We start from the raw sequence: 22,836 nt of genomic DNA on the forward strand, positions 1-22,836 counted from the left end.
AGAAACCCATTGGCAAAATCATCCGAGTGCAGAAGTAATTGAAAACATGTTTGCATTTCTTGTTTTTGTGATTTTGTGAAAGTGCACATCGAAACAAATATGCTCCAGTTGTATTTGATGTGCACTTCACTGGTTTATTACAATTAACACTTCATGTAGTTTGGTTTGGTTTTCGTTTTGGATTTGCTTAATGTAGATGTATAAATAAAAGGTTGCGCTTAAGTTATATGTACACTTTACATACATCACATGGAATATAAAAATGGCTCGTTGTGCGATCGCTTTCACTTTGTTTTTTTTCCCAGGAGTTTGGAGTTTTTTCGGGGAATACATTATGCAAGGAAACATGGAAAGTAAAGTGTTCAGCTGAGTAAAAAAGCTATAACGAGACGGAAAGGGGATCCTCAAATATAGTTTCACTTTCAGTTAACAGTGAGATTTCACTGGCTAAAGTGGGGATTGTATGGAGCTTGCTTCTCATATCCAGCGGGCATAACACTAGGTCCTGGATTAGCCATGGCCATGTCATACGGCGGAGGATTCATGTTGGCAGCCCCGGCGCCAGGATACGGCGGATAGGCCACGCCATGCGTTTGCTGACTGCATTGGATAAAAGCATATCAATTAATATTTGCGTTCCGCTGGAGCACTAGTTTCCACTTACCCCGGCATCGGCATTGGCATTGGCATTTGCTGCTGGTTCTGGTGGCTCATCTGCATGGGCATCTGCACAGTCACGTTGCTGCGGGGAAAACGAGAACATTAGAATAGTTTGCGGCCCCACTTCAGGCTCCGTACTTACCCGGTGGTCTGTGCGGGGTACGAGGTCGCAGTTACGTAGGCATTGCCCGACGGATAGCCCGGCGGAGGCAGCTGTGTGACCGGATATCCGCCGGGAGCCGTGTGGGTGGCGGAGGTCACCACCACAGGCGCTGAAAGTAGGAAGAACGGAAAAAAGAAATTAGAAACGGAAAATAGCTGCGCCAATGATTCTGAATCATCGCCAACCGCGAATCGCAGACTCGATAAGCTGCCTCTTTTGATTAGACTCATAAGTTTGAACAAAAATTCCCCTTTCAGCACTATAAACAATTTTCAATATTGTATTAATCTAAATTAATGTAAGTCATCAAAACTTGATGTACATTAACTTCTTTGCTGTTTTTTTCTTAATATTATCCACTTAATTTATTTATAGAAAAACGTGTCACGTTTATTTACACTATAAATACTTTTTTCATTATAATTAATATTTTTAAAACAAATACTGCCTGTATCGAAAACGAATAAAAAGAAAATGCTTCACACTTAGACAAAGAAGATAAGGCACCACAAAATTTGTTGCACTACTATTTCTTTAAGTGTAATTGTCAATCTTTTCATTGCTCAGTCAATGTAATTACCAACGCCTTCACTGATTGTGTAGCCAACATTTCGCGCTGCTTTCTGCTTGCGTCTAATGCAAACAACAATGGAAGTTATGAAAAATATGGAAAAGGCTATAGATAATCCGACAAAGAACGCCCACATTCTCGATAAGTCAGGGGATTTAGCTCTGAAAACACAATCGCTTTCCAGGCGAACACAGAACAGACTGCAAGTCCTATGTCTGACAAACCCACTCACTCGGCCCACGTCTAATCAATGTCCGATTATATGGCCAATACGATAAGCGGGTGGTGTACTCGCATTATGGTCTTGTTTACCTCTGATATTGGCAGTACGGAGCAGCTTCGAAATTACATAAATCATAAAACATAAATAACTCTTCCCGGAGCTGCAGGTATTTACCCATGTATCTGAACTTCTTGGCTATGCAAAAGAAGCAGAGGCACATCGACGAGGCAATCACTATGAAGACTGAGACTGCTATGATGGGAATAACAAACGGCTCCATCGCGAATATTATTCTATACAAACTGAACGAACTGGTGCTACAGCATGGAGTTCACGATTTCAACTGTTTCATGACATTGGGGCTTTTGTGTTTTTTTTGTGTAAATGGGCGATATTGGAAACCCATTGGTCGCGTTATCGCCACAAGCGGGAGATCCCCGAAAACACACCTGCGCCCTTGGTGAGCGCCGCTCTCCGGGTTCGACCACGGGTCAGGAATACCGCCGCGGATGTCATGAAAAATACGGAGAAGGTGAAGAAAAGTATCCAGTAGATGCCCGAATCATCCATGATTTTGATACTGACTGAATAAGCGGCGTACAAAGACTAAACAAAAGCGAGAAACTAAAGCCGCCGGATTGGCAATTGGCAAAAAAGTGCCAGTAATGGCCAAAGAAAAGGGCAATCGCACTCATAAAGATAGCTCTTATCAGTGATAACAGCACACTTCCAACCATTATCATAACTTACTTAAATCGCCGAGAGCCTGACGACGCTTCCAATGTAGTGCAACCAGGCCGATCAATGCTAAGATGAATATTTTGAAGGTTATGCGAAAAACGGATACGAAAACCACAGAGCGTTCCGTGGACTCCAGCAAGTAGCTGACGTCCGTTTCGTTATTCATTTCGAAAATACTTTTTCTAAATGTTCAAATAGCGAAAGTCTTCCGGATTTCTAGCAAGATTTAAGGCATATATCACAACAAGGGCAACCAAGACCGTGAGAATACCCGCTTCAAATGCCAAAAATGTCCAGTTGATGTGCAGTCGCTGGGAAATGTCCTCAAACACATCCAATATGGTGGCATTCATCGTGAGGACCTGCGACCTAACTAAATGGATTTCATAATCATTTTCTGAATTACCCAGCATTTCGGGATCGATCCCTTTGTATGACCATTAGCCACTAATACCTAATTATTGATTTGCGTTTAGGCGTAAATGAAGCTTTTAGTGACACATTTGGGAATGGGATCCGAAATAGTAGGGAATCACAGTCGTTGTTATCAGTATATATTGCACAAATATAACAATAACACCCAGTCATTACCCACTCCAAACCAAGTCCTAAATCTGAGCATACCAAGATAGCCGGACTATTTCACCACAGAAGCTTTAAAAGTTTAGGATATTGGATATGAAATGAATTAAAATTGTGTTTTGAAGGAGAAATTAAAAATGTTTTACAATTTTTAATATTAAATCGGAATTTCCATGCAAGATACTTTACGACTAGTTGAAGAACTAAATTTCTTGTAGACAATGACTTGAATATTTCAACCATAAATAAAATTGACAGTCCAGATAGGAAGCAAAAGCACTAAACCTTGGGCAATACCCATTATCATCATATATTTATCAATTTACAAGATCGAGTTAGGAAATCTAATACAGACGCCTTGAATGACGTCATTGAGGAATGGGTTTAATTAAAAAACAAACAATATTCCCAGTGTTTTAGATGCAGATATCGCTATCATGTGAGTAATCTTTAAGCACCTGGATTTACCTATATTTACATGTGGCAACTATGAACAAAGTGACTCAAAGTGAGTAATACGCTGGATAGTTTCTGGTTTTATGTTATTTTTATCATTAGAAATGATAATTAAAGTACATGTAACTTGGTCTAACTATATAAAACGAAAATTCTCGATTCATTAAGAGGTGTTTTTTTTTAAAGCAGACAGCAGGATTGTAATAATAAAATTAATAAGAATAATGGGTTACCAACCATTACAGTTTTTAATCTCCTTTCCACTTTTTAATCGTAGGCATATACAAATGGCCCCAATACAAATGGTTAATACAAAAACCGCAAACACTATGACCAAACTGAAGTCGCCTTCATTTGAATTCGACTTGAACACATTCACAAAAAGAAAATTCATTATTGCACTGCAAACGCGACCTATAGACTAAGATAGCAATCTGAAAGTGCAATTATCTGTGAGTTTTAATAGATGCTGAAATAAGAGAGTTGGCTTATCGTACAGATACGTTAAGAATTTCTCTTACCTTCCGTTTTAGTGCGTTTACAACAGGAACAACAACACTTGCAATAGCCCCAGACAAAAAGCATAAAAATGACGACTATTAATCTGGCAGCTGCTGCAGCAAATTTGTCGCCCTCTTCATCGTGTTGAGGTGGCATTGGGAATTCTAAAGAAGGCATCTTTTTCTAGTAAACACGTTTGGCTGCAACGAACTGAGTAAATGAACTGATCGAACTGTGCCTAAGCTCAAATCTTTTTGGACTGACTCTGGGAAAAAATCCAATTCACTAAGCCCTTTTCCTTACGATAAGCAAAAGCGGATGAGAAAGAAAATGGCATGTTATCGTTTAGACTGCATATAAAATATTTATCTATAATAAAGAAAACTTTAAAACACTTAACAAGTACTGCTTAGCTCTTTGTTTAATCTAACAAAGGAACAATGTGCACATTTTTGCAGCGTACTTTTAGGCATTTAAGGCGTTAAAAAACACAAGAAATATCAATAAGTTCTTGTCTTATTTGTCTTTCCATCTGCTTATAGCGTCTTTGATACGTGACACCATAAAAGGTCTCAAATGTATAGTACCAATTAAAAAAAACCATTTTGCGACCGATTTTAAAATTTATGATTTAGTCACAATAAGTCAGAAAAACACTACCGTTCCAATGAAAGCAATGACTACTACTATGAACTACAATATTATACAGAAGATTATTTAAATATTCGAAAGAAGAATCCGATCGTTTAGGATTAAATCGAAAAGATACAAAAAAATATCCCAAATTAAAAACATACCCCTTTGAAGAAAGCACAGGTAAATGCAAAACAAAAACAATACAATAATGAAAACAACGATTGACGTATATATTGCCATTATTGGTAAAATTTGCTAAATTCCAAATCACTTGCGATCCGAATAAGCGGAGCAAAGAAACTAAAATGTTAAGGAAGTCGTTGAGGGTTTTCACTTTAAATAATTACTCATACTCATAATATGCACATGGTAAATACAATACCATTCGCTTAAAAATTTGATAAGGATAATCTTTACTCACTGAGTCGCACTCAAAAAAGTTAAAAATTCAAAGCATTGAGCGATTTTATTCCTTTTCTATGTATAGTTCAAAAATTATAATCTTTGAGTAAAATTTCATTAAACTTTTCTAAATTACTAAGAACATAGTAAATCCGCAACATAGCGATAATGCACCGAATGAATCAAAATATTTATCCGAAATGTGTAGGAAAATAAAATCATGGGAAAAAATCATTGTATGAAAAAGTATGATTATTTTTTTGAGTGATAGTGGTTGCAACCGAATTTTTTTTTTTTTGAAAAATCTTGATTTTTGTATTTCGTGCACAGCAGGATTAAATACAACATATATTTTAAGTTCTTAGCCAAGGCAAATGATTTTGTGTCAATATTGTAGCAGAATCAAACTTTTTATCCATGTATATAAATGTGAAATATATTATAATAATCTTATTTATTAAGCAGTTGGTTCGGCAATCTTGTAGTGTTACATAATAAATAACGAAACTAAGTTGGTAAACTTAAAAAAAATCAAATAGATTGTTCTCCATCATTTTGTTGGACAAAACAACACACAGGAACTTCACACACGGAACTTCGACAACTGCGAACTCGAAAGGACACAGAACAGCAACAAAGGACTTCTGCAGCGGACTATACTAACTTGCTTCGATCACGCCCTTGTCCGCCAGCCGCTGTTTTCTTTTGCGGATCACGGTTCCTATGATCATCGCCAGGACTGCGCAGACGACCACAGCGAAAATGGTGCAAAGGATGATGGTGGAGATCTCCAGATCCCTGTCGCCCGGTACGTGCGGCATCTTAATCGAACTACTTCAATAATGGGTATTTACTAACTAACAGATTCAATCGGCAGGCAGTCTTGAGGATGGTTCGATGGGTATTGAAACTACGCCACGGTGATGCGAGTTTTTCCAGTGTTCATTGCGCAGAGGTTCGACGATTATTGCGATCCGGATTCGATTCCTCGACGGCTTTTGTAAGAGTCAAGTCAGTTTAAAATGGTGGTTTGAATGGCAAGATAAGATTAGCACCCATCGCTGGGTCGGCATTGACGCTCTGGACGTTTAATCGGCTTAAAAACGCCATATAGTTCTGATATCGGTGCCAGAAGGTAGCATAGAATGGAGGGGAAACCATAAAAGTTCAAGTGGACATTGTATTTACAGCTTGAAACCTGCGTCAATAGTCTACATCAATCAAAAGAAAAATTAGGTTTCGTTTTCGAAATTTATTACTTCTGGGGGATCCTCAGCACGATGCGATTACTCTGAACAATTCCCACAAATCTCTGATCGTTTCTGACGTCAGTGGTAATCAAATAATTGAATTACGCTTATCGAACGCTTACTATCTGGGATGGCAAACAATTCAGCTGTTGGGGAAATTCACCGGTCAACAGTTGGACCCAAGATTTTTCTGCAGAAACGAAGTACGATTCAAGTACAACGACAACAATCATTCTGTTTGCGAAATGCCAATAATTGTTTAACTTATTTTATATCATTATTTAAATATCTAAAGCTGGTCATAAGCACAAGTATTCTTGAGGCAATTCAAATCAGTAAAGCAGTGGCTACAGTATTTTCAATTACGTGTAATTCGAGTTTTTATATATTTATAACATTTTTTATTGCATGCTAAATATTGCCATTTTGACCTTGTTAGTACAAGAACTCTATAGAGATTTGAAAGGTTTAGACTTATTTATTAAAAAAATTTTTTTTTAATTATTACTGCTGTCTAAAATTATTATCAAAAACAATACAAAATTCAAGAGATAAAATTTTTCCATAAAAAAATACAAAATTGTTTGTGTGCTGAAAAGAAGTGGTTATTCTGGGAGCACGGTACCAACTATTTACGACCATCTAATCAACAGCCTATCGCCTAATTCGAACAACACTAAATATAATTTAATATCATTCGGGCAAGGGTAAGAAGAAAAAACAAGACTTGACGTCAAACGTTTGCGAATATAAGTTAATAAGATTGTCGAAAATGTTAAAAAGGCTACATTAGCCAGATTCGATTTGATGAACAGCATTGATGATTTGTAAATTAAGGTGATAATCAAAACGCTTGATGCAAATGGCGTCTTGGACTTGAAGGACTTATAGGTATATATGATTAGATTTTGATAGCTCGGCTGTCTGGAGCGATTCCCAGAATCGAAGATACGACCATCGATCATTCCAGAGTTACTATTTAAAGTCCTGTCCTCACCGGCGGTAACCACAGTTGCGTTTCCCATGCGAAGTCGACGGGCGCGACGAACTCGCAATAGCACCAGTATCAAAACCACAATAAAAAACACCATTATAATGGGAAACCATATATCAAAGTATATGTAAACCATGGTTAAAAGATACTTTCAACGAGCCGTTCGGTAAAAAAGTTCGAGGTATACTGCATGCGTATTTAACTGTGGCATGTGGTTACAATTGTAAGTCGCGCTTATCTCTAAAAATATATCAATTCCTTATCGAAGCGCTACTGAAGATGAGTCATTTAAATTTAAGTTATATTGTTGTTATATTAAAAAATCTAACTTTATAGGTAGCCAATGGTGGAAAATGGGTAAAAACTGGGAAAATCATGCCCAGAAAGGGACAACAGACAACAACCACTTGTTTCAGATAAGATACGACCATATAAATGAACATACATAAATAGATGATTACTTGCTGATAAAGTAAGTTCCGCTTATGGCTGAGCATACTTAATGTTGTTTACGAATCGGTGGAGAGGCAAAAGCCAAAAAACTGCAAAAGCTCTCTCTCATTATTCAGATCTGTCTCTCTCTATAAATATATACCGACTGAATATAATTGTTATTATCACTTCTTAACACGAATAGGATGTCGTATAGTCTTACGCACACTCGCTCACTCATGAAACTCATCTTTTGAGCTAAACTCCGACTGCTTTGACTTTCCGGTTGGTGAATGACTCATCGCTGGTTTTTATTTGATTAATGGCTTATAGGCTGATACTTCTATATTGTTTATAGTTACTCACTGGACAGAACGGCACCCTGGCGTCTGGTGGTGCAGCAATATCCGCAGCAACTCATGATGAGGAAGGTGAGCAGGAAGAACATGAAAATGCCCCAGAAATCCATGGCGAAATCGTCTATATCGTCCAACTCAAAGTCGTCCACTGCGGAGGAAGTTAATGACTTTAAAAGCTCGTTTCATGGTCGATAAGCCGTCGTGATATACTTACGTTTGGCAAGGTTTAAGCGGTTGTTCCCCTTTCTTAATATATGTACTTAAAGTCAAAAATTCCACTTGTTGCAGTTATTGCACAGACATGCACTGCCTACTTATCGAATTTATCCGTTCGTTGGCAGCACCCCTGTAATTAAATTCAATTTCACTGAACTACTATGCCGGAAGGCCGTTACTGAAGCCCGATTGGAATTAACTATATCTTATCAGCGTTAATCTGAAAATAATACAATTTATCATGATGATAATGGCAGCACGTTTTGCAGCACTGACAACGCTGGCTGTGTTATAGCTACCGATAGCTAGCGCACTCAACACAGCTATCGATACTATTGGAATAGAAAAATATAAGAATTAAATAGTTCAAACATTACATCTGGTTTGATTGTGTTAAAAACTGTAGTGCAAGGCTTATGATGGCTCATAATTATGTTTATTTACATTCCAAATATTTTGTAAATTTATTTTGTCTTACTTAGTTTTAATATTTTATGTAGCAAATTTTTACAAAATTACAATTTATCGTGATGATAATGTCTGCACGTTTTGCAGCACTGACTGCGCTGGCTGTGTTTAGTGAGCAGTCGATGCAAAGCGTCGATATTTGGTGCACTCAACACAGCAACCGATACTATTGGAATAGAAAAAATAAGAATTAATTAATTCAAATATTACATCTGGTTTAATTGTGTTTTTGCTTTACTGCAAAGTTTATGATGGCTCACAATTATGTATATTTAGATTCCAAATATTTAGTAAATTGATTTTGTCTTACTCCGTTATTTTGTTTGATATAGCAAATTTTTAAACATGTTTTCCTATATTTGTGGCTAAAAGCATTGAAAATAAAATATATCAGTCGCAAAAAGTGCTTACTATTTGAATATTTGAATTTATGCCCTTAACAGAAATAACTTCCACGATATACTACTGGAAATTTTAATACATTCAAAACTAAAAATTCATTAAAAATTCAGATGACGTATTGCTACATCGAAAATAAATTAAAATACACTTTATAAAAGCTGTTTTAAATTTTGGCGCGCACTGGTTGCCACCTTGTGAGTTATCGATAGTCAACACTCACGTTTAGTACTTCCTACCAGTACTACTCACATATACATACACCTTTTGCCATTTTTATCATGGCGATTTCTTTTTGACATTTGACTACGACTGGGCGCACGTGTTTTCTGGCAAGGCTCTGTGCTAAATTATAGTAAAATCAAAGTGAGTAGTGGAAAGTGCGGCATTCGATTGGCGTTTTACTGATGCGACCATTGTGTTTATTCAATTGAACAGATGAACGCGGAAAAGCTGAAGAAGTTGCAGGCGCAGGTGCGCATTGGCGGCAAGGGCACCCCTCGCCGCAAGAAGAAGATCGTCCACTCCACGCCCGCCACCGACGACAAGAAGCTGCAGTCGTCGCTCAAGAAGCTGTCGGTGAATACAATTCCCGGCATTGAGGAGGTGAACATCATCAAGAACGATGGCACTGTCATCCACTTCAACAATCCGAAGGCCCAGGCCTCGCTGCCGACGAACACGTTTGCCATCACTGGTCATGGCGAGAACAAGACGATCACCGAGATGGTGCCCGGCATTCTGACGCAACTGGGTCCCCAGGACATCAACCAGCTGAAGAAGCTGGCCACGGAGATTGCCAACAAAAGCGGCGCCGGCGGCGCAGCCGGCTCTTCGGCCGCCGATGCCGGTGACGATGATGTGCCCGATCTGGTCGAGAACTTCGAGGAGGTGGCCATCGCCGACACAAAGGAGGAGAAGTCCGGTGAGGTGGCGGCCTCCGCTTAGGCAGGTCCAACCCCGCCCACCCAGGCAAATCACACCACACACACCGAACGCAAAAACATACATACAAAACATACGGGGCCAGGGAGCAAGACGAAGTGGGTGGCATACAGGGCAGAACCCACACACCAGACACGCCGGAAACACATCTACCACTTACCCATTCCGATTCCAAATCGGAAACGGATCCACTCCGGACTGCAACCAGCGCTTCTGCCCTGGATGGGCCATTCTTCGTGCTCCCTCCAGCCACTTTTTTGGGGGTAATGCTAAACACTAAACTAAAATACAAAAATAAAGGCATCCGAGTGAGCGCTGAACAGAACACATAAGCATAATAACTAACTTAACATACTAAGGGAACCCTTCAATCTTAATCTAATTGTAATAGTTTGGAACAGTCAAATGTATTTTCCAAAGCGATTAAAGAACGTTTCCTTAACCAAAAAACCACAGTCCAAACAACACACACATTCTAATTTTTGCCGCCCTCCCAAGAACAACACACACACAAATGTATCTATAGATATATGCGCTCTCATAATACACTATATACTATATATATACGATACGGTTTTTGGAAGAATTGTGACGTGAGGTGATTAGGGGATCAACGCAGACACTCCAGATGAATTCATTGCCAGGTCGCGAGGACAGAGAAATATATTTTTAGCACTACTAGCTCTTACCGATTTTCCCCAAAATCCGACTTTTCGATGTAACCCCGCCCTCAACGAATCCTCAATTTAAAACGAAAACAAGCTGGAGGCCACAATTTCGATTCGAGGACTATGTGCCCAAATTGTTGAAAACATAGCTTATAATTTGTAAACTATTGTTTTATACTATCATACATGCATTAAATGAGCTGTAAAAAGCATACGACCCATTCATATTTCCAGCATTTTTTTTTTAGTTTAATGCCTTTTTTTCGTTGCTTGCATAATCGACATGTGTGTGAGTGTGGACCTGTGTGTGTATGCATAGCAACGCTCTTGTGTGAGGTGTGTTGGGAAAGGGGAGGTGGGAGGTGCGGCGCAAAGCACGCGGTAGTCGAAAACTTGTTGACATTGGGAATAGTGGGTCTAAAATCCAGACGGTCAGAAGCCTCCTTTGGCAGGAACTTTGATCCGTTCGCAACATCCAAATTATTGGGCCAAATCCAAAGGTGGGAAGTCATAGCATGCGGCACATATACATATGTATATATATCTACATATATATATGTATGTGGTGTTAGGTTCGAAAATCTTCGAAATGAGTCACGTTTAAATTGGCTTAAAATTGCGATTAGGCCAGTTCAACCGGAATGTTTCTTGAAGTTTCCACTTGTTTGTGCATCAGCAAGCGATTGCCGGCTTCTTATCGCATTTCGACGACCTATAACGTATTAGGGTTAATGCAAATGCTAGTATTTTTATCAGTTGCGAGGTCAAATGGAGTAAAAAAAACTCATATTGTAGCGAATATGCCCATTTAATTGATGTTTATTAGGTTCCAATTGGGTTTTGTTTTGATTTTTTGTCCATTTAAATTTGCCGGTCGGCCTGCCAACTTGTTTTATAAACATGCGTGCATAGCTAATACTGTGAATAGAAGTGTTTTAAATATTGTTAAATAGCTTGCTGAAATATTTTTGATGATTAAAATAAACTTTATGGCAAAGCTTATTGAGAATTAGATGTTTATTATTTAAATATTCTAAAATCTTGTCACATTTTAATCTTAAACTGTGAACTAAAGATAATCTAAAGATTTTCTAGCTTTTAATAGCTCACACCACTGTGACACATGTATGTATGTATGTACATGCGGCACCGAGTTGCCAGATGTAAGAGATAGAGCCGCCACAAAATCAAAACAAATTAATTTCAATTTCAAACTTTATTTTAACCTACTCTATTTCAACAACTTTTAACTGACTAAAGCGTACGCATTTCATTTTTACAAATGCTGCAAACGATCTTGCAAGGGACTCTAGCTGAAACCGGAGTATCTACACGATGGAAAACCGGTGTTCCGCCCTCAGGAACAATTCTTTTCTGCGGACTCACACGGATATTGCTCGGCTTTCGCTCGCTTTCCACACAGCAGCAGAGGAGGAAGCTTAGTGGCACTGCCTCGCCCTCCTCTAAGGTCTGGGGAAGATTTCGGTTACGGGTCTCCGGCAGCAGAAGACTAGCAAATCCTCCCAAGATCAGCAGAGCTCCCATCACAATTAGCGGAAGTACGAGCATTTGCTGACCCTGCAACGGGAAATGGGTGAATATTATGGTAAACAGTAATCCCCTGAGCCGCACTCACCATATGATTGATCATGGGAATCACTATAGGTCCCACCATGGCTATCACCGAGCTAAAGCTCATGCCCAGTCCCCGCACCACCGTGGGATACAACTCAGATGCCATGAGCGGCAAGACTACGAAGGACGAGCTGATGCCCATCTTACCCACGCAGTAGAGCAGCAGTGTGATGTCTGGGTACAGGAACGTGGCCACGCAGGCGACTCCGCCCACCAGCATCGAGATGAACAGGATCCAGCGCCTTCCGAAATAACTCAATCCCGGCCAGAGTAGCAAATATGTTGGCAGTTCCACCGCCCCAGCCAGAAAGAAGTTCCAGATCTCATCGCCTCCAAGCGCAGGAGCATAGTAACTCAGTCCCACGTAGACACTGGTGTTGGCAAACCAAATAAGGGTTATGATCAGGGTCTTTCGACGCATATTGGGTCCCCGGAATAAGTCCAAGATGCCATAGTGGGTAGTCATTGAAGATTTGGTTTCCGCAGCCTTTGTGCTGACCAGTTTTCGCTGCAACCGTTCCACAAAATCCCGATTTACGCGCACACCATTCACTCTGGCCATGACTTTCAGGATTTTAATGGCCCTCCTGGTTTTCCCCACGGCCATTAACCATCGTGGTGATTCCGGAAGCACGAAGAAGCAGGAGAAAAGCATCAGCAAAGGCATGGACACTGCCAAACTGAGTTCCCGCCAATCACGTACGATGTAGATAACTCCGGCTAATACCACCAAGCCCAAGGAATAGGCGATATTCGAGACGATGGTGCAAAAAACTCTCCTCTCCGGTCCCACCAGCTCAATGGCCAGAACATAGGGACTCGCCAGAATAGCTGGCACCGTCAGTCCAACCACAAAGCGCAGTCCCAACCAAGTGTAATAGTTCCAGGCAAAGGCACTGGCCGCACAGGCAGTAATCTCGAGCAGCAGATAGGCGTAGAAGGATGGCCGCCTGCCCCACAGATCCACGAGATATCCAAATACATAGTTACCTAGCAATCCGCCCACACCGAACACCACAAGCGCCAAAGTAACAAGGAAGCTGCGGTCGCACACCAGGTTCCACTGCAAGATATATGAGGAAATAATTCGAATATATCATCATAGCGAATGTGAAAAGCCTCACCTCTTGAACCACCGTACTTGAGTATATGGATTTGTCGTAGTGCCAGCCATGTTGGCACGGCACCACCTGCGCCGTATCCGGCTGCAACTTGAGCAAATCCTCTGCCTGTTGTCGTAACAAATCCGGAGGAGGGCGATACTCAAGATAGCGCACTATATCGGTGTAATTTCTCGCGTACATGGAACACTCGGCATAGGCTCCATTGCGATTACGCGGAATGCTCAGGTTCTTAACAAGCTGCACATAGTCCTGCGTCCAGGGCTCCAGCTCAGGAACGCGACAAAAGTGCTGAGGTGTGGCCGCTATGAACAACTGGCTAGAAAATAATCATGTTAGATAATTTTGAAAATTTACTGATGAAGTACCTTTAAGAGATAAAGGTAGGTCCCATTTGATAATTGTGAAAATTCCATTGAGATTTGTTTCTAATAATATTTTCTTATAGAAAACCCAAGAAGGATGACCAACCTATAGGCGTGGAAGGCACAAGGCAGCGCGGCGGGCAATAGAACGGAGCAAATGATGACCTTCTGGTAGAGCCCAAAGGAGCCCACCTCCCGCAGCACCTCGTCGAAATCCATGTCCGCCCGTTAGCCAGACGCTCTCGCAACTGACGATCGCGCCGATCACCTTGTCCACATTCAATCCAGCCCAGGAACTGGTGGCGCTGCAGGGGCTGATTGGACATAATTACATTACGGCCTCTCGTGCGCATTAATTAATTGGACACCGCGGTGTGGACAAGGTTCGAACTAGTTGAGCGCCCCAATCCCAGCCAAAATCCCAAACCAAAGCGAGCACTCGACAATGTTGGATTAGTTAGTCGTCTTGTATTTCTTCGCGGCTAAGGTGGCACTGGGCACATAAAATTAAGTTACATTGCTAAAACTGGAATAGAAGCTATGGATCATAATGACCAGTCTAATTGCGAGACAATCCGATAATGGTCAGTATGTACATGAAGATGTTAATAATGTCCAGGTAGAGGTTTAGAGCGGCGAAGATATATTCCTCAGGACTGATGGAGTACTTATGATTACCACCCAGCATCAACTGGGTATCGTACACCAAGTAAACGGAGAAGAGCAATGCTCCCAAGGAGGCATAGACCAGTCCGATCACCTTGCCCGGAATGAAGATAGCGATGATGCCAAAGATGATGAAGACCACCAGACAGGCCACCAACACTCCTCCGCACATCGTAAAATCGTATTTGGTCTGCAGGGCAAACAGGGTGAGTCCCAGGGCCACCGCAGCCGTAATTCCCACTGCCATCAGGACCTCATCAGCCTCATACTGTCCGGCGACCATTCCCAGAAGGAACGACTCCGCCACGGTGAACAGGAAAAGGAAGATGAAGTTGAGAGGCGTCTTACGGCGTACACTTTCGCAGCAGGCCATGCAGATCATGGTCACGATAAGAACGACCTAAGTTTAAGAATTGGATATATTTGCATTCAATATTTTCCAAAAAAGTCGTAAAAACTTACCAAGGCTATCCAAAACAGTGCCGGATTTTTTTGCACCCATTCCTGCGAAGCTTTCGAGAACGTAAATACACTAACAAAACCGAAAGTGATCAGCAATTGGCACTAGAAATAGAACGATATCAAAATTAGATTGCAGGAAGTCAATAAATCTTGAAGTCTTAAAGTGACCCAAAGCGGAAAAGTAGTGATCCAAATACGTTTATAGTTTGGGCAATTTAAATTTATTTTTTCTTTTTCAGTTCAAATATCAGCACTTACCATCAATATCAAATAGACCTTCCGGATAAAACCCTTCCGGATGCTCTGGTCATCGAAGGCGAAGCTCTTGTCCGCTTCCGCATCTGTGTATGCGCCAGTTTCATCGCCTGCGTGGTTGGAAGACAATTCAAGGAAGCAGGAAAATTAATGCAATGACTAACCGTACTGAAAATGATTGTCGCTGCTCATGGTTAAATTGCTATGACTAAACTTTAGTCACTTAAGTTACTGTGCTCTTTTTGGCCGACTGCCGGCAGCGTGCTAGTGTTTCAGCTTAATGGTACCGAATCGCCCTTTCTAGGTGTTCCCATATGGACGTATGAGTTGAGATTAGCCGGTTACCGGCTCTTATCACAGCCCCACACTTCTACTCTAGATAAGATTTGTGTATTGATGTCGGTGAGTAACTGATATTGCCACCATACAATTTCAAAATGGTTGTTCACTCTCCCTTCGATTGGGTGAATCAGTGTTTTTGGGCCCATACAGAAACCTTTTCAGCTGTCTTATCAGATGAAAATGCGCCGAGAGAGATATATTTTTTCGACTCTTACTGAGAGGAAACGATGCAGTCAATAAGCTTTCTACAATAGCCAAATCGATTATCTAATCTAGAGCACCTTTCCGCAGCCAATATGGTTTTGGTTCAGCCCAATCCGGGCGATACTTGCCTTGCTGGTAGTGATACATTTTATAGCTACGCCCTGCTGGAATTCACACGAACTACTGAACAGGTGGCCGGGTCAAACGCATGATATGGGGCCAACCCGAAATTAAAACACCCGGACTTCTTTCTGTGGTGGTGCAGATAACAAAGTTAACTCAAGCAATAATAAAGCAAAAATGCAGACGTTAATGGTGTGGAGTCTAGAAGTAATCCAACCACCGGCGTCGCTCTGCCGTCGCAGACTAAAGTTGCATCTGGCGGTGGTGGCTGGCTGGTTGAACTGGATGAACCACTGACGGAAGCCCCACAATGCAGGGGTCTGTGGCTTTAATAAATAGATGCGCTTTATTGTTGACTTTAAACTCAGTGTCGCTGCAGGGATTACAATGTTCGGTACTTGATTCATAGTTGAAAATCGGGATTCCTTGGTTATTACACACGGTTAAGTTTTATGTTTTAACAACGGCAAGCCAACTTGCTTATATGTATATTCTCTCATAAATATGTTTATACGTGACTATTTATTGTTGTTTCGTGTATCTGAATGGCATATCATTTGGTATACATACATATTTATAATTTTTTTTTTAAATTTGGAAATATCCACTTGGTTTGCGCCTCAACTTAAGCAAGAATAAAACATACATAACAAAAAGTTAGTTCATATACCCTTAGCTGATATTTAGAACTAGAAGGAAACGGGAAATTGGCAAACACAACACGAAGTAGATAGATTTGTAAGTATTTGAGTAATTCGTTAGTTGAAGATTGCCTCCACTGGGGGAGCACACCGATGAGATTACGCGACAACAATATTCGTGTATTCCAGGCTACTGAATAACCCGATTAAACTGTAAACAATATTTGGAAATAGAGCGGAACTTAGTCGCGCGATGCGCCGATTATAGTCAGAATGTACATGAAGATATTGATGATGTCCAGGTAGAGATTTAGTGCCGCAAAGATGTACTCCTCGGGACTGATGGAGTATTTGTGCTCGCCGCCCATCATTAACTGTGTGTCGTAGATAAGGTAAACGGAGAAGAGCAGCGCTCCAATCGAGGCGTACACCAGTGTTATGATCTTTCCCTTTACAAAGATGGCCACGATGCCGAAGATCAGGAACACCACCATGCAGGCGATCAAAATGCCGCCCATCATAGTAAAGTCGTACTTGGTCTGCAAGGCGAAGATCGTTAGGGCCAAACAAACCGCTGCTGTTATGCCCACCGCCATGAGAACCTGGAAAACAGATATCGTTTGATTTTACTACATATCGTACTTAAATCAAAGTACTCACCTCTTTCGGCGCATATTTGGTTGCGGAAACTCCCATTAAGAACGACTGAGCTGCTGTAAACAGACCCAAGAATATGAAGTTCGTCGGAGTTTGGCGGCGCACACTTTCGCAGCAAGCCATAGACAGCATGGTTACTAACATCACGCCGAGGGCAACCCAAAAGAGCCACATGTTATTCCTGGCAAAGGTTTTTGTGCCCTCGTGGTATACAAACAGGGCAACAGCTCCAAAAGTGACGATTAGTTGTCCCTAATGACAAAGAAATGTTAATTAATTGTACATGCCTTCTATGTAGAATTATCTTAAGCTCACCATCAGAATCAGGTACACCTTACGTATGAATCCGCGACGGATGCTTTGGTCGTCAAACGAGAAGTTCTTGGGCTGGCTCTCCGGATCATCGTAGGCTCCGTAGCCGCCAGCGGATGGTGGTGGTTGGATGAATCCCGGCTGGGGAGCATAACCTCCCGGTGGAGGGCCCTGTCCGTAGGGCTGTGGATAGGGTTGAGCACCTCCTTGAGCATAGGGTGGGTAGCCTTGTGGCGGTCCTTGAGGTGGATAGCCGCCCTGAGGTGGATATCCACCATATCCTCCCTGCGGGGGATAACCGCCGCCATAGTTGTACTGCTGGTTGGGATCTGCGGAATAAGACATCTCGTTTTAGTTTGTCATCTAAAAAGGTGCTACCAACGCGTTCGCTACAGCAATCTGTCTACCAAGAACTGTAAAATCTAAATGAAACGCTTCGCCGTGACGAAGAGATGCGGTAAACCAAGAAACAATCTCGAGCAAATATGTACATACAACCATGATAAGAAGGGACAAGTACGATGTGTAAAGAGAGAGAGCTAATGGAAATAAATCAGCTCTGGGAAATTACTGAGCATTCAACGGGTCGACAAGCCCCGGGACGAACGAAAAGCATGCGATCAGAAAACGGGTAAGCTGTAACACTCGCTTAGAAGTTAAGAAGATTGCACCTTGGTATTGGGGATACTGGGGAACACTTTGCCAGGACATTCTCGAGGGACTTCGCTCTAGGGATTTCTATGTAATTCCGAAACCGCTGTGGAGTAAACTTAGATCCGAAAAAGAATGTGTTAGTACGGCTTGTCCTTATTCCACTCACCTTGCATTGTTTCGTTGTTGTTTTACCTGCAAAGACAGATGATAAGCAATCATTAGCTAATTTAATTAGTGTCTAAGAAAAGTGCACACCCTTTGGTGGCATGCAACTTTAATTATCAATCAATTTGCCACTTGAGTAATGCCTGAGAAACTTCGACACCGTTTGGTTTGTTGTGGCCCCCATGACGTGTACCCCTCAAGCTTTATGGTGTGGGTTCTCCGTAAATAGCTGGGGCCATTTATGAACCTTACCTACACGTTGAACCGCGAGCTTAAGCGCTTTAACCTAGTCGTAGCTATTAAATTAGTTCAGCCGGAGCACCACCAGCGCAAATAATACATACACAGCAGCTCGGTGTAGGAAAAGTGGTGACTCACTTTTAGAAATTGCCAGCTTCTCGAAATTACCGGGAAATCACACTATTACAATTTTCTTTGACTTGACCTACTATCTCCCCATTATTCAAATTATGCTCTTTGGATGACTAATTACCTCTGGATTACGTTGCAATTTGATCAAAACAAACAATTGAATGTTGTTTTTCTGAATATTTGTTTTTTTGCTATAAATTAACAGAGATGTGCCTGCTGACTGCTATCGGAACGCAGCTGTAATTATCGTTGGGGGTGGAACTTATTTTTTTAGAAGGTGGTACATTTACAGACTACACTAACCTCGGCTTAAACATTATTGCGTTTAAATTTTATGTGGCACGTACCATCGTTTATATATGTATAATACATTCACAGTATTGTAATTAAATTAGGATGTTATAAAATGCTACAGATTCTTTTTTTTTAAACTTATCATTTCTGTAGATATTCTAATGCTTATGATGCTTATGATTATTAATTTAAAAAATATTAATTTTCAGTATTAGCTAAGCTCAACTTAATGTGACACCACAAATTCACATATGCGCCACCCTGAAGCACGCAAGCAACCATCGATATATATCGATAGCCGCGATAGAAATCCTCTAGACTGCACCGCGCTGCTGGCATGTGCAATAGTACACGACGCTCGTGAAATCAATTCGTTTGTGTATTAAAAGGGCAAAATCTAGCTGGTAAGTCGAGTGAACTTGAATGCACCATTGAAATAACCAATAGGGGAAGAGATAGGAAGTGAATAGAATCGGTAAATAATCAGATAAAAGACCGCAAAGTTTAGGTTATGTGCGAGCCGCTAGACAAAGAGTGTTTCTCTGTCCCGGGAAATATTTGTGGACATATGGCTATTGGAGGAGGAGACTGGGTCACCGAACTGCAGTCCGGAAGCCAATGTCACTTATTCGCAAATGGGGCACTTCATCAGCCAAGTGCTATTTATAAAACCATGACGCAACGCACAAAATACTCCTCCTTTTTCGCCTGTTGCTCGCTTATCGAAACTGTGTGGTTTACGTTCTAGTTGTGTGACCCTCTTCTAAAATATACAACCCTCCCTTCCTTACAGCCGTTTTTGTGCATTCCAAGATGGTCGAGGAGAAAGAGAACGTGGCCAACGGAGAGCAGGTCTCTAAAAAGGGAGCCAAAAAGCTGGCCAAGGCCGCAAAGGTGAGAATCTTTGATTTGGGGACGTGGCATGTTGTTCTTTTTGAACCTCTGATAACAGCTTTAATCTCTATTTGTACAGAAAGCCGAACAAAAAGCGGAGAATGCCTCCGCCGCGGCGGCCAATAATGCTGGGGGCGATTCTGCCGAGGATCACGCCGCCGGACGATATGGGCTCTCCGAAATGATCCAATCCAAGGATAAACGTAGTGAACGCAACTTTTTCCCGGTTTCGGAACTAAGCGTTCAGGTGGGCAAAGGACTCGTCTGGGTGCGAGGACGCGTCCACACGTCGAGAGCCAAGGGAAAGCAGTGCTTCCTCATCCTGCGTCAGCAGAGCAGCACGGTGCAGTGCATCCTGGCTGTCGGTGATGTTATCTCCAAACAGATGGTCAAATTCGCGGGAAAGTAAGTTATAAATATTCGACATGGCGATCGGTTATCTTAAGAGCCCTAACCCAAAAAAGCTCAATATCAAATCTGAATTGCGCAGGTTATATAGATATTTTCATCATACTTTGATAATATATTATTGCGTAGAATTTGTGTTGTTTGAAATTTATTAATTCATACTGATAAACATTATTATTTAAATACGTTTTAAGCTCAAAACTCTATTTTTCAGTATCCCTAAGGAGAGCATCATCGATATCCAGGCCAAGCCAGTGGCGGTGTCCAGCAAGATTGAATCCTGCACAGAGCAGTCACTGGAATTGTCCGTCGAGCAGATATTCGTAATTTCCCAGGCCAAGGCTCAGTTGCCGTTGCAAATCGAGGATGCATCGCGACCCGAGAACGCCGAGGATGCGGAAGGTCTGAATATTCGCGTGAACCAGGACACGCGTTTGGACAACCGAGTGCTCGACCTGAGGACCCCGGCAAATCAGGCCATTTTCCGACTGGAAGCCGGAGTATGTCGCCTGTTCCGCGATATTCTCACCGAGCAGGGCTTCACCGAGATTCACACGCCAAAGATCATTTCGGCTGCCAGTGAGGGAGGCGCCAATGTGTTCACCGTGAGCTACTTCAAGGATTCAGCCTATCTGGCGCAGTCGCCGCAGCTGTACAAGCAGATGGCCATCGCTGCCGATTTTGACAAGGTCTATACCGTAGGAGCCGTGTTCCGTGCAGAGGATTCGAACACTCATCGGCATTTGACCGAGTTCGTAGGCCTTGATCTGGAAATGGCCTTTAAGTACCACTACCACGAGGTGCTGCACACGATTGGAAACACGTTTACGTCCATTTTCAAGGGACTGCGTGACAAGTACGCTAAGGAAATCGAATCTGTTGGCCAGCAGTACAAGGTGGATGCCTTCAAGTTCCTGGAGCCACCATTGATCCTCCAGTTCGCCGATGGCGTGGCCATGTTGCGCGAGGCTGGTGTGGAGACCGGCGACGAGGAGGATCTGTCTACGCCCAACGAAAAGCTGTTGGGTCGCCTGGTCAAGGCCAAGTACGACACTGACTTCTACATCCTTGACAAGTTCCCGTTAGCGATACGGCCCTTCTACACGATGCCTGATCCAAACAATCCGGTCTACTCCAACTCTTACGATATGTTCATGCGCGGCGAAGAGATTCTGTCCGGCGCGCAGCGTATCCACGATCCCGAGTACTTAATCGAGCGAGCCAAGCACCATGGCATTGGTGAGTATCCCCTACACGTAGTAAATAACTCCTTAGGTCAGCTTAGTCACAAGATCTCTTGGTAAACAATGATAAGACTGCAATAAAAGAATAATATAAGTGTATAGCTCAAGTGCGCTAATATAAGACTGTATCACATTCAGATAAGAAGTTCCACCTTGATCTACTCTATAAATACTTAATATTAACGCCGTATATATTTGTTTTCTAGATACCTCCAAGATTGCGGCGTACATCGAGTCCTTCCGCTATGGATGTCCTCCACATGCTGGTGGTGGCATTGGAATGGAGCGTGTGGTGATGCTGTATCTGGGATTGGACAACATCCGCAAGACTTCCATGTTCCCACGCGATCCCAAACGATTAACGCCTTAAGCACGCTAAACTCACACAACGTACCCTTTAGATTTGAATCCAATTCGATGAAACATTTGTTTTACTTTCCCTGTGACTTTCCAAGCATTCAGTTCTTTTTATTTTTACGCCAAACCCAATTGTGAGTGTTTTATCCCTCTTCTCAAGACTAACATGCAGCGAAGTTGTTAAACAACGAGAAAATGTACGGGAAGACTGCCTAGAGTCAAATTTATTTGGAAGCTCGTAAAAAATAAATATTTGCGCGTATGTTTTGTACTTTAATAATTGCTTTTAATATTTTGGTTGGTTATTTATAAGTGGATAAAATATATAAGCTAACATGTAGCTAGAAATTATATTTTTTGTTGCATAGTTTTAGGGTCTGTAGAAAGGCCAGATTTGGTCTTATAGTTTATCCATATGCACTTGGTCAATGAGTTTTATTAATGATTTACTTAAAAGGTTGAAACCAAACCAGTTTTATTAAAAACCTCAAGTAAAAATGGTTAATTACTTTTGATTTCTGATTGGAATAATATTCTCAAAATTTTCAAAATAAATAAGTGATATTATCTTTTGTTGAGGGCTGAGCAAAACCAACTATTATTATCTTGCATTAGGATTTAGAAATTTAGTTTTTGATACAGGCTGTGTACTAACCATTATATTTTTATTGGTGATCATCTATAAGACTGACTACCTTAACTACTTTGAGGATCCCTTAAATAGTCACCACTCAAAGTCCCGTCGGCCATGTCTTCTTTATCTGGAAATTTCTTTCTCAGGTTAAACTCCCACATAAACATTGTTTTATTTATATGTTTCTCCGTAATTATAGAACTTCTATACAACTTCCCACAACATTTTACAACATTGCTTAAACAACTTTTTGCACCTTAAAATAAATTTCGATATTTCGTAAGGACAAAGCAATAAATATAACCAGTAATCAAAACATATTGGCTGTCACTAAAACCAAGCTTTGTGTTCCGACTTTCCTGGAA

General features: G+C 41.4%; 6 protein-coding genes across 14 annotated transcripts; 2 read left to right on the top strand and 4 right to left on the bottom strand.

The window, feature by feature from the left end:
* Positions 1 to 55: 55 nt before the first annotated feature.
* LOC6608909 (protein shisa-5) lies at positions 56 to 8,462 on the bottom strand. Of its 7 annotated transcripts, XM_032714749.1 has the most exons (5): positions 8,185 to 8,462; positions 7,978 to 8,118; positions 803 to 932; positions 665 to 742; positions 56 to 600 (listed from the first exon to the last, which is right to left on the bottom strand). In XM_032714749.1, exons 2-5 carry the CDS (start codon positions 8,078 to 8,080, stop codon positions 441 to 443), a joined length of 471 nt encoding a protein of 156 aa, XP_032570640.1. In that variant the 5' UTR covers positions 8,081 to 8,118; positions 8,185 to 8,462; the 3' UTR covers positions 56 to 440. The 7 variants fall into 7 exon arrangements, with proteins under 7 accessions (XP_032570640.1, XP_032570636.1, XP_032570634.1 ...); XM_032714745.1 differs by lacking the exons at positions 7,978 to 8,118; positions 8,185 to 8,462 and adding an exon at positions 7,183 to 7,342; XM_032714743.1 differs by lacking the exons at positions 7,978 to 8,118; positions 8,185 to 8,462 and adding an exon at positions 5,600 to 5,884.
* Positions 8,463 to 9,314: 852 nt separating this feature from the next.
* On the top strand, positions 9,315 to 10,891 carry LOC6608910 (transcription factor BTF3 homolog 4). Its single transcript, XM_002033588.2, has 2 exons — positions 9,315 to 9,419; positions 9,492 to 10,891. Exon 2 carries the CDS (start codon positions 9,492 to 9,494, stop codon positions 9,999 to 10,001), a length of 510 nt encoding a protein of 169 aa, XP_002033624.1. The 5' UTR covers positions 9,315 to 9,419; the 3' UTR covers positions 10,002 to 10,891.
* A 1,009-nt stretch (positions 10,892 to 11,900) lies between these two features.
* On the bottom strand, positions 11,901 to 14,006 carry LOC6608911 (beta-alanine transporter). Its single transcript, XM_002033589.2, has 4 exons — positions 13,894 to 14,006; positions 13,426 to 13,741; positions 12,303 to 13,364; positions 11,901 to 12,244 (listed from the first exon to the last, which is right to left on the bottom strand). The coding sequence occupies exons 1-4, from the start codon at positions 14,004 to 14,006 to the stop codon at positions 11,921 to 11,923; spliced, it is 1,815 nt and encodes a 604-aa protein (XP_002033625.1). The 3' UTR covers positions 11,901 to 11,920.
* A 229-nt stretch (positions 14,007 to 14,235) lies between these two features.
* Positions 14,236 to 16,079, bottom strand: LOC6608912 (protein lifeguard 1). 2 transcript variants are annotated; one of them, XM_002033590.2, is made up of 4 exons: positions 15,845 to 16,079; positions 15,174 to 15,280; positions 14,916 to 15,017; positions 14,236 to 14,853 (listed from the first exon to the last, which is right to left on the bottom strand). In XM_002033590.2, the coding sequence occupies exons 1-4, from the start codon at positions 15,861 to 15,863 to the stop codon at positions 14,347 to 14,349; spliced, it is 735 nt and encodes a 244-aa protein (XP_002033626.1). In that variant the 5' UTR covers positions 15,864 to 16,079; the 3' UTR covers positions 14,236 to 14,346. The 2 variants fall into 2 exon arrangements, with proteins under 2 accessions (XP_002033626.1, XP_032571270.1); XM_032715379.1 differs by lacking the exon at positions 15,845 to 16,079 and adding an exon at positions 15,335 to 15,464 and having other exon boundaries at positions 15,174 to 15,256.
* A 208-nt stretch (positions 16,080 to 16,287) lies between these two features.
* Positions 16,288 to 18,865, bottom strand: LOC6608913 (protein lifeguard 1). Of its 2 annotated transcripts, none has more exons than XM_002033591.2 (5): positions 18,762 to 18,865; positions 18,121 to 18,218; positions 17,453 to 17,778; positions 17,141 to 17,389; positions 16,288 to 17,082 (listed from the first exon to the last, which is right to left on the bottom strand). In XM_002033591.2, exons 2-5 carry the CDS (start codon positions 18,158 to 18,160, stop codon positions 16,723 to 16,725), a joined length of 975 nt encoding a protein of 324 aa, XP_002033627.1. In that variant the 5' UTR covers positions 18,161 to 18,218; positions 18,762 to 18,865; the 3' UTR covers positions 16,288 to 16,722. The 2 variants fall into 2 exon arrangements, with proteins under 2 accessions (XP_002033627.1, XP_032571269.1); XM_032715378.1 differs by lacking the exon at positions 18,121 to 18,218 and adding an exon at positions 18,270 to 18,295 and having other exon boundaries at positions 18,762 to 18,861.
* Positions 18,866 to 19,232: 367 nt separating this feature from the next.
* On the top strand, positions 19,233 to 22,114 carry LOC6608914 (aspartate--tRNA ligase, cytoplasmic). The gene is made up of 5 exons (XM_002033592.2): positions 19,233 to 19,338; positions 19,728 to 19,828; positions 19,908 to 20,233; positions 20,451 to 21,475; positions 21,687 to 22,114. The coding sequence occupies exons 2-5, from the start codon at positions 19,748 to 19,750 to the stop codon at positions 21,848 to 21,850; spliced, it is 1,596 nt and encodes a 531-aa protein (XP_002033628.1). The 5' UTR covers positions 19,233 to 19,338; positions 19,728 to 19,747; the 3' UTR covers positions 21,851 to 22,114.
* Positions 22,115 to 22,836: the final 722 nt, after the last annotated feature.

The sequence above is a fragment of the Drosophila sechellia genome, chromosome 2R, assembly GCF_004382195.2.
Source record: "Drosophila sechellia strain sech25 chromosome 2R, ASM438219v1, whole genome shotgun sequence".
In the NCBI taxonomy this organism is placed as follows: Eukaryota; Metazoa; Arthropoda; class Insecta; order Diptera; family Drosophilidae; genus Drosophila; species Drosophila sechellia.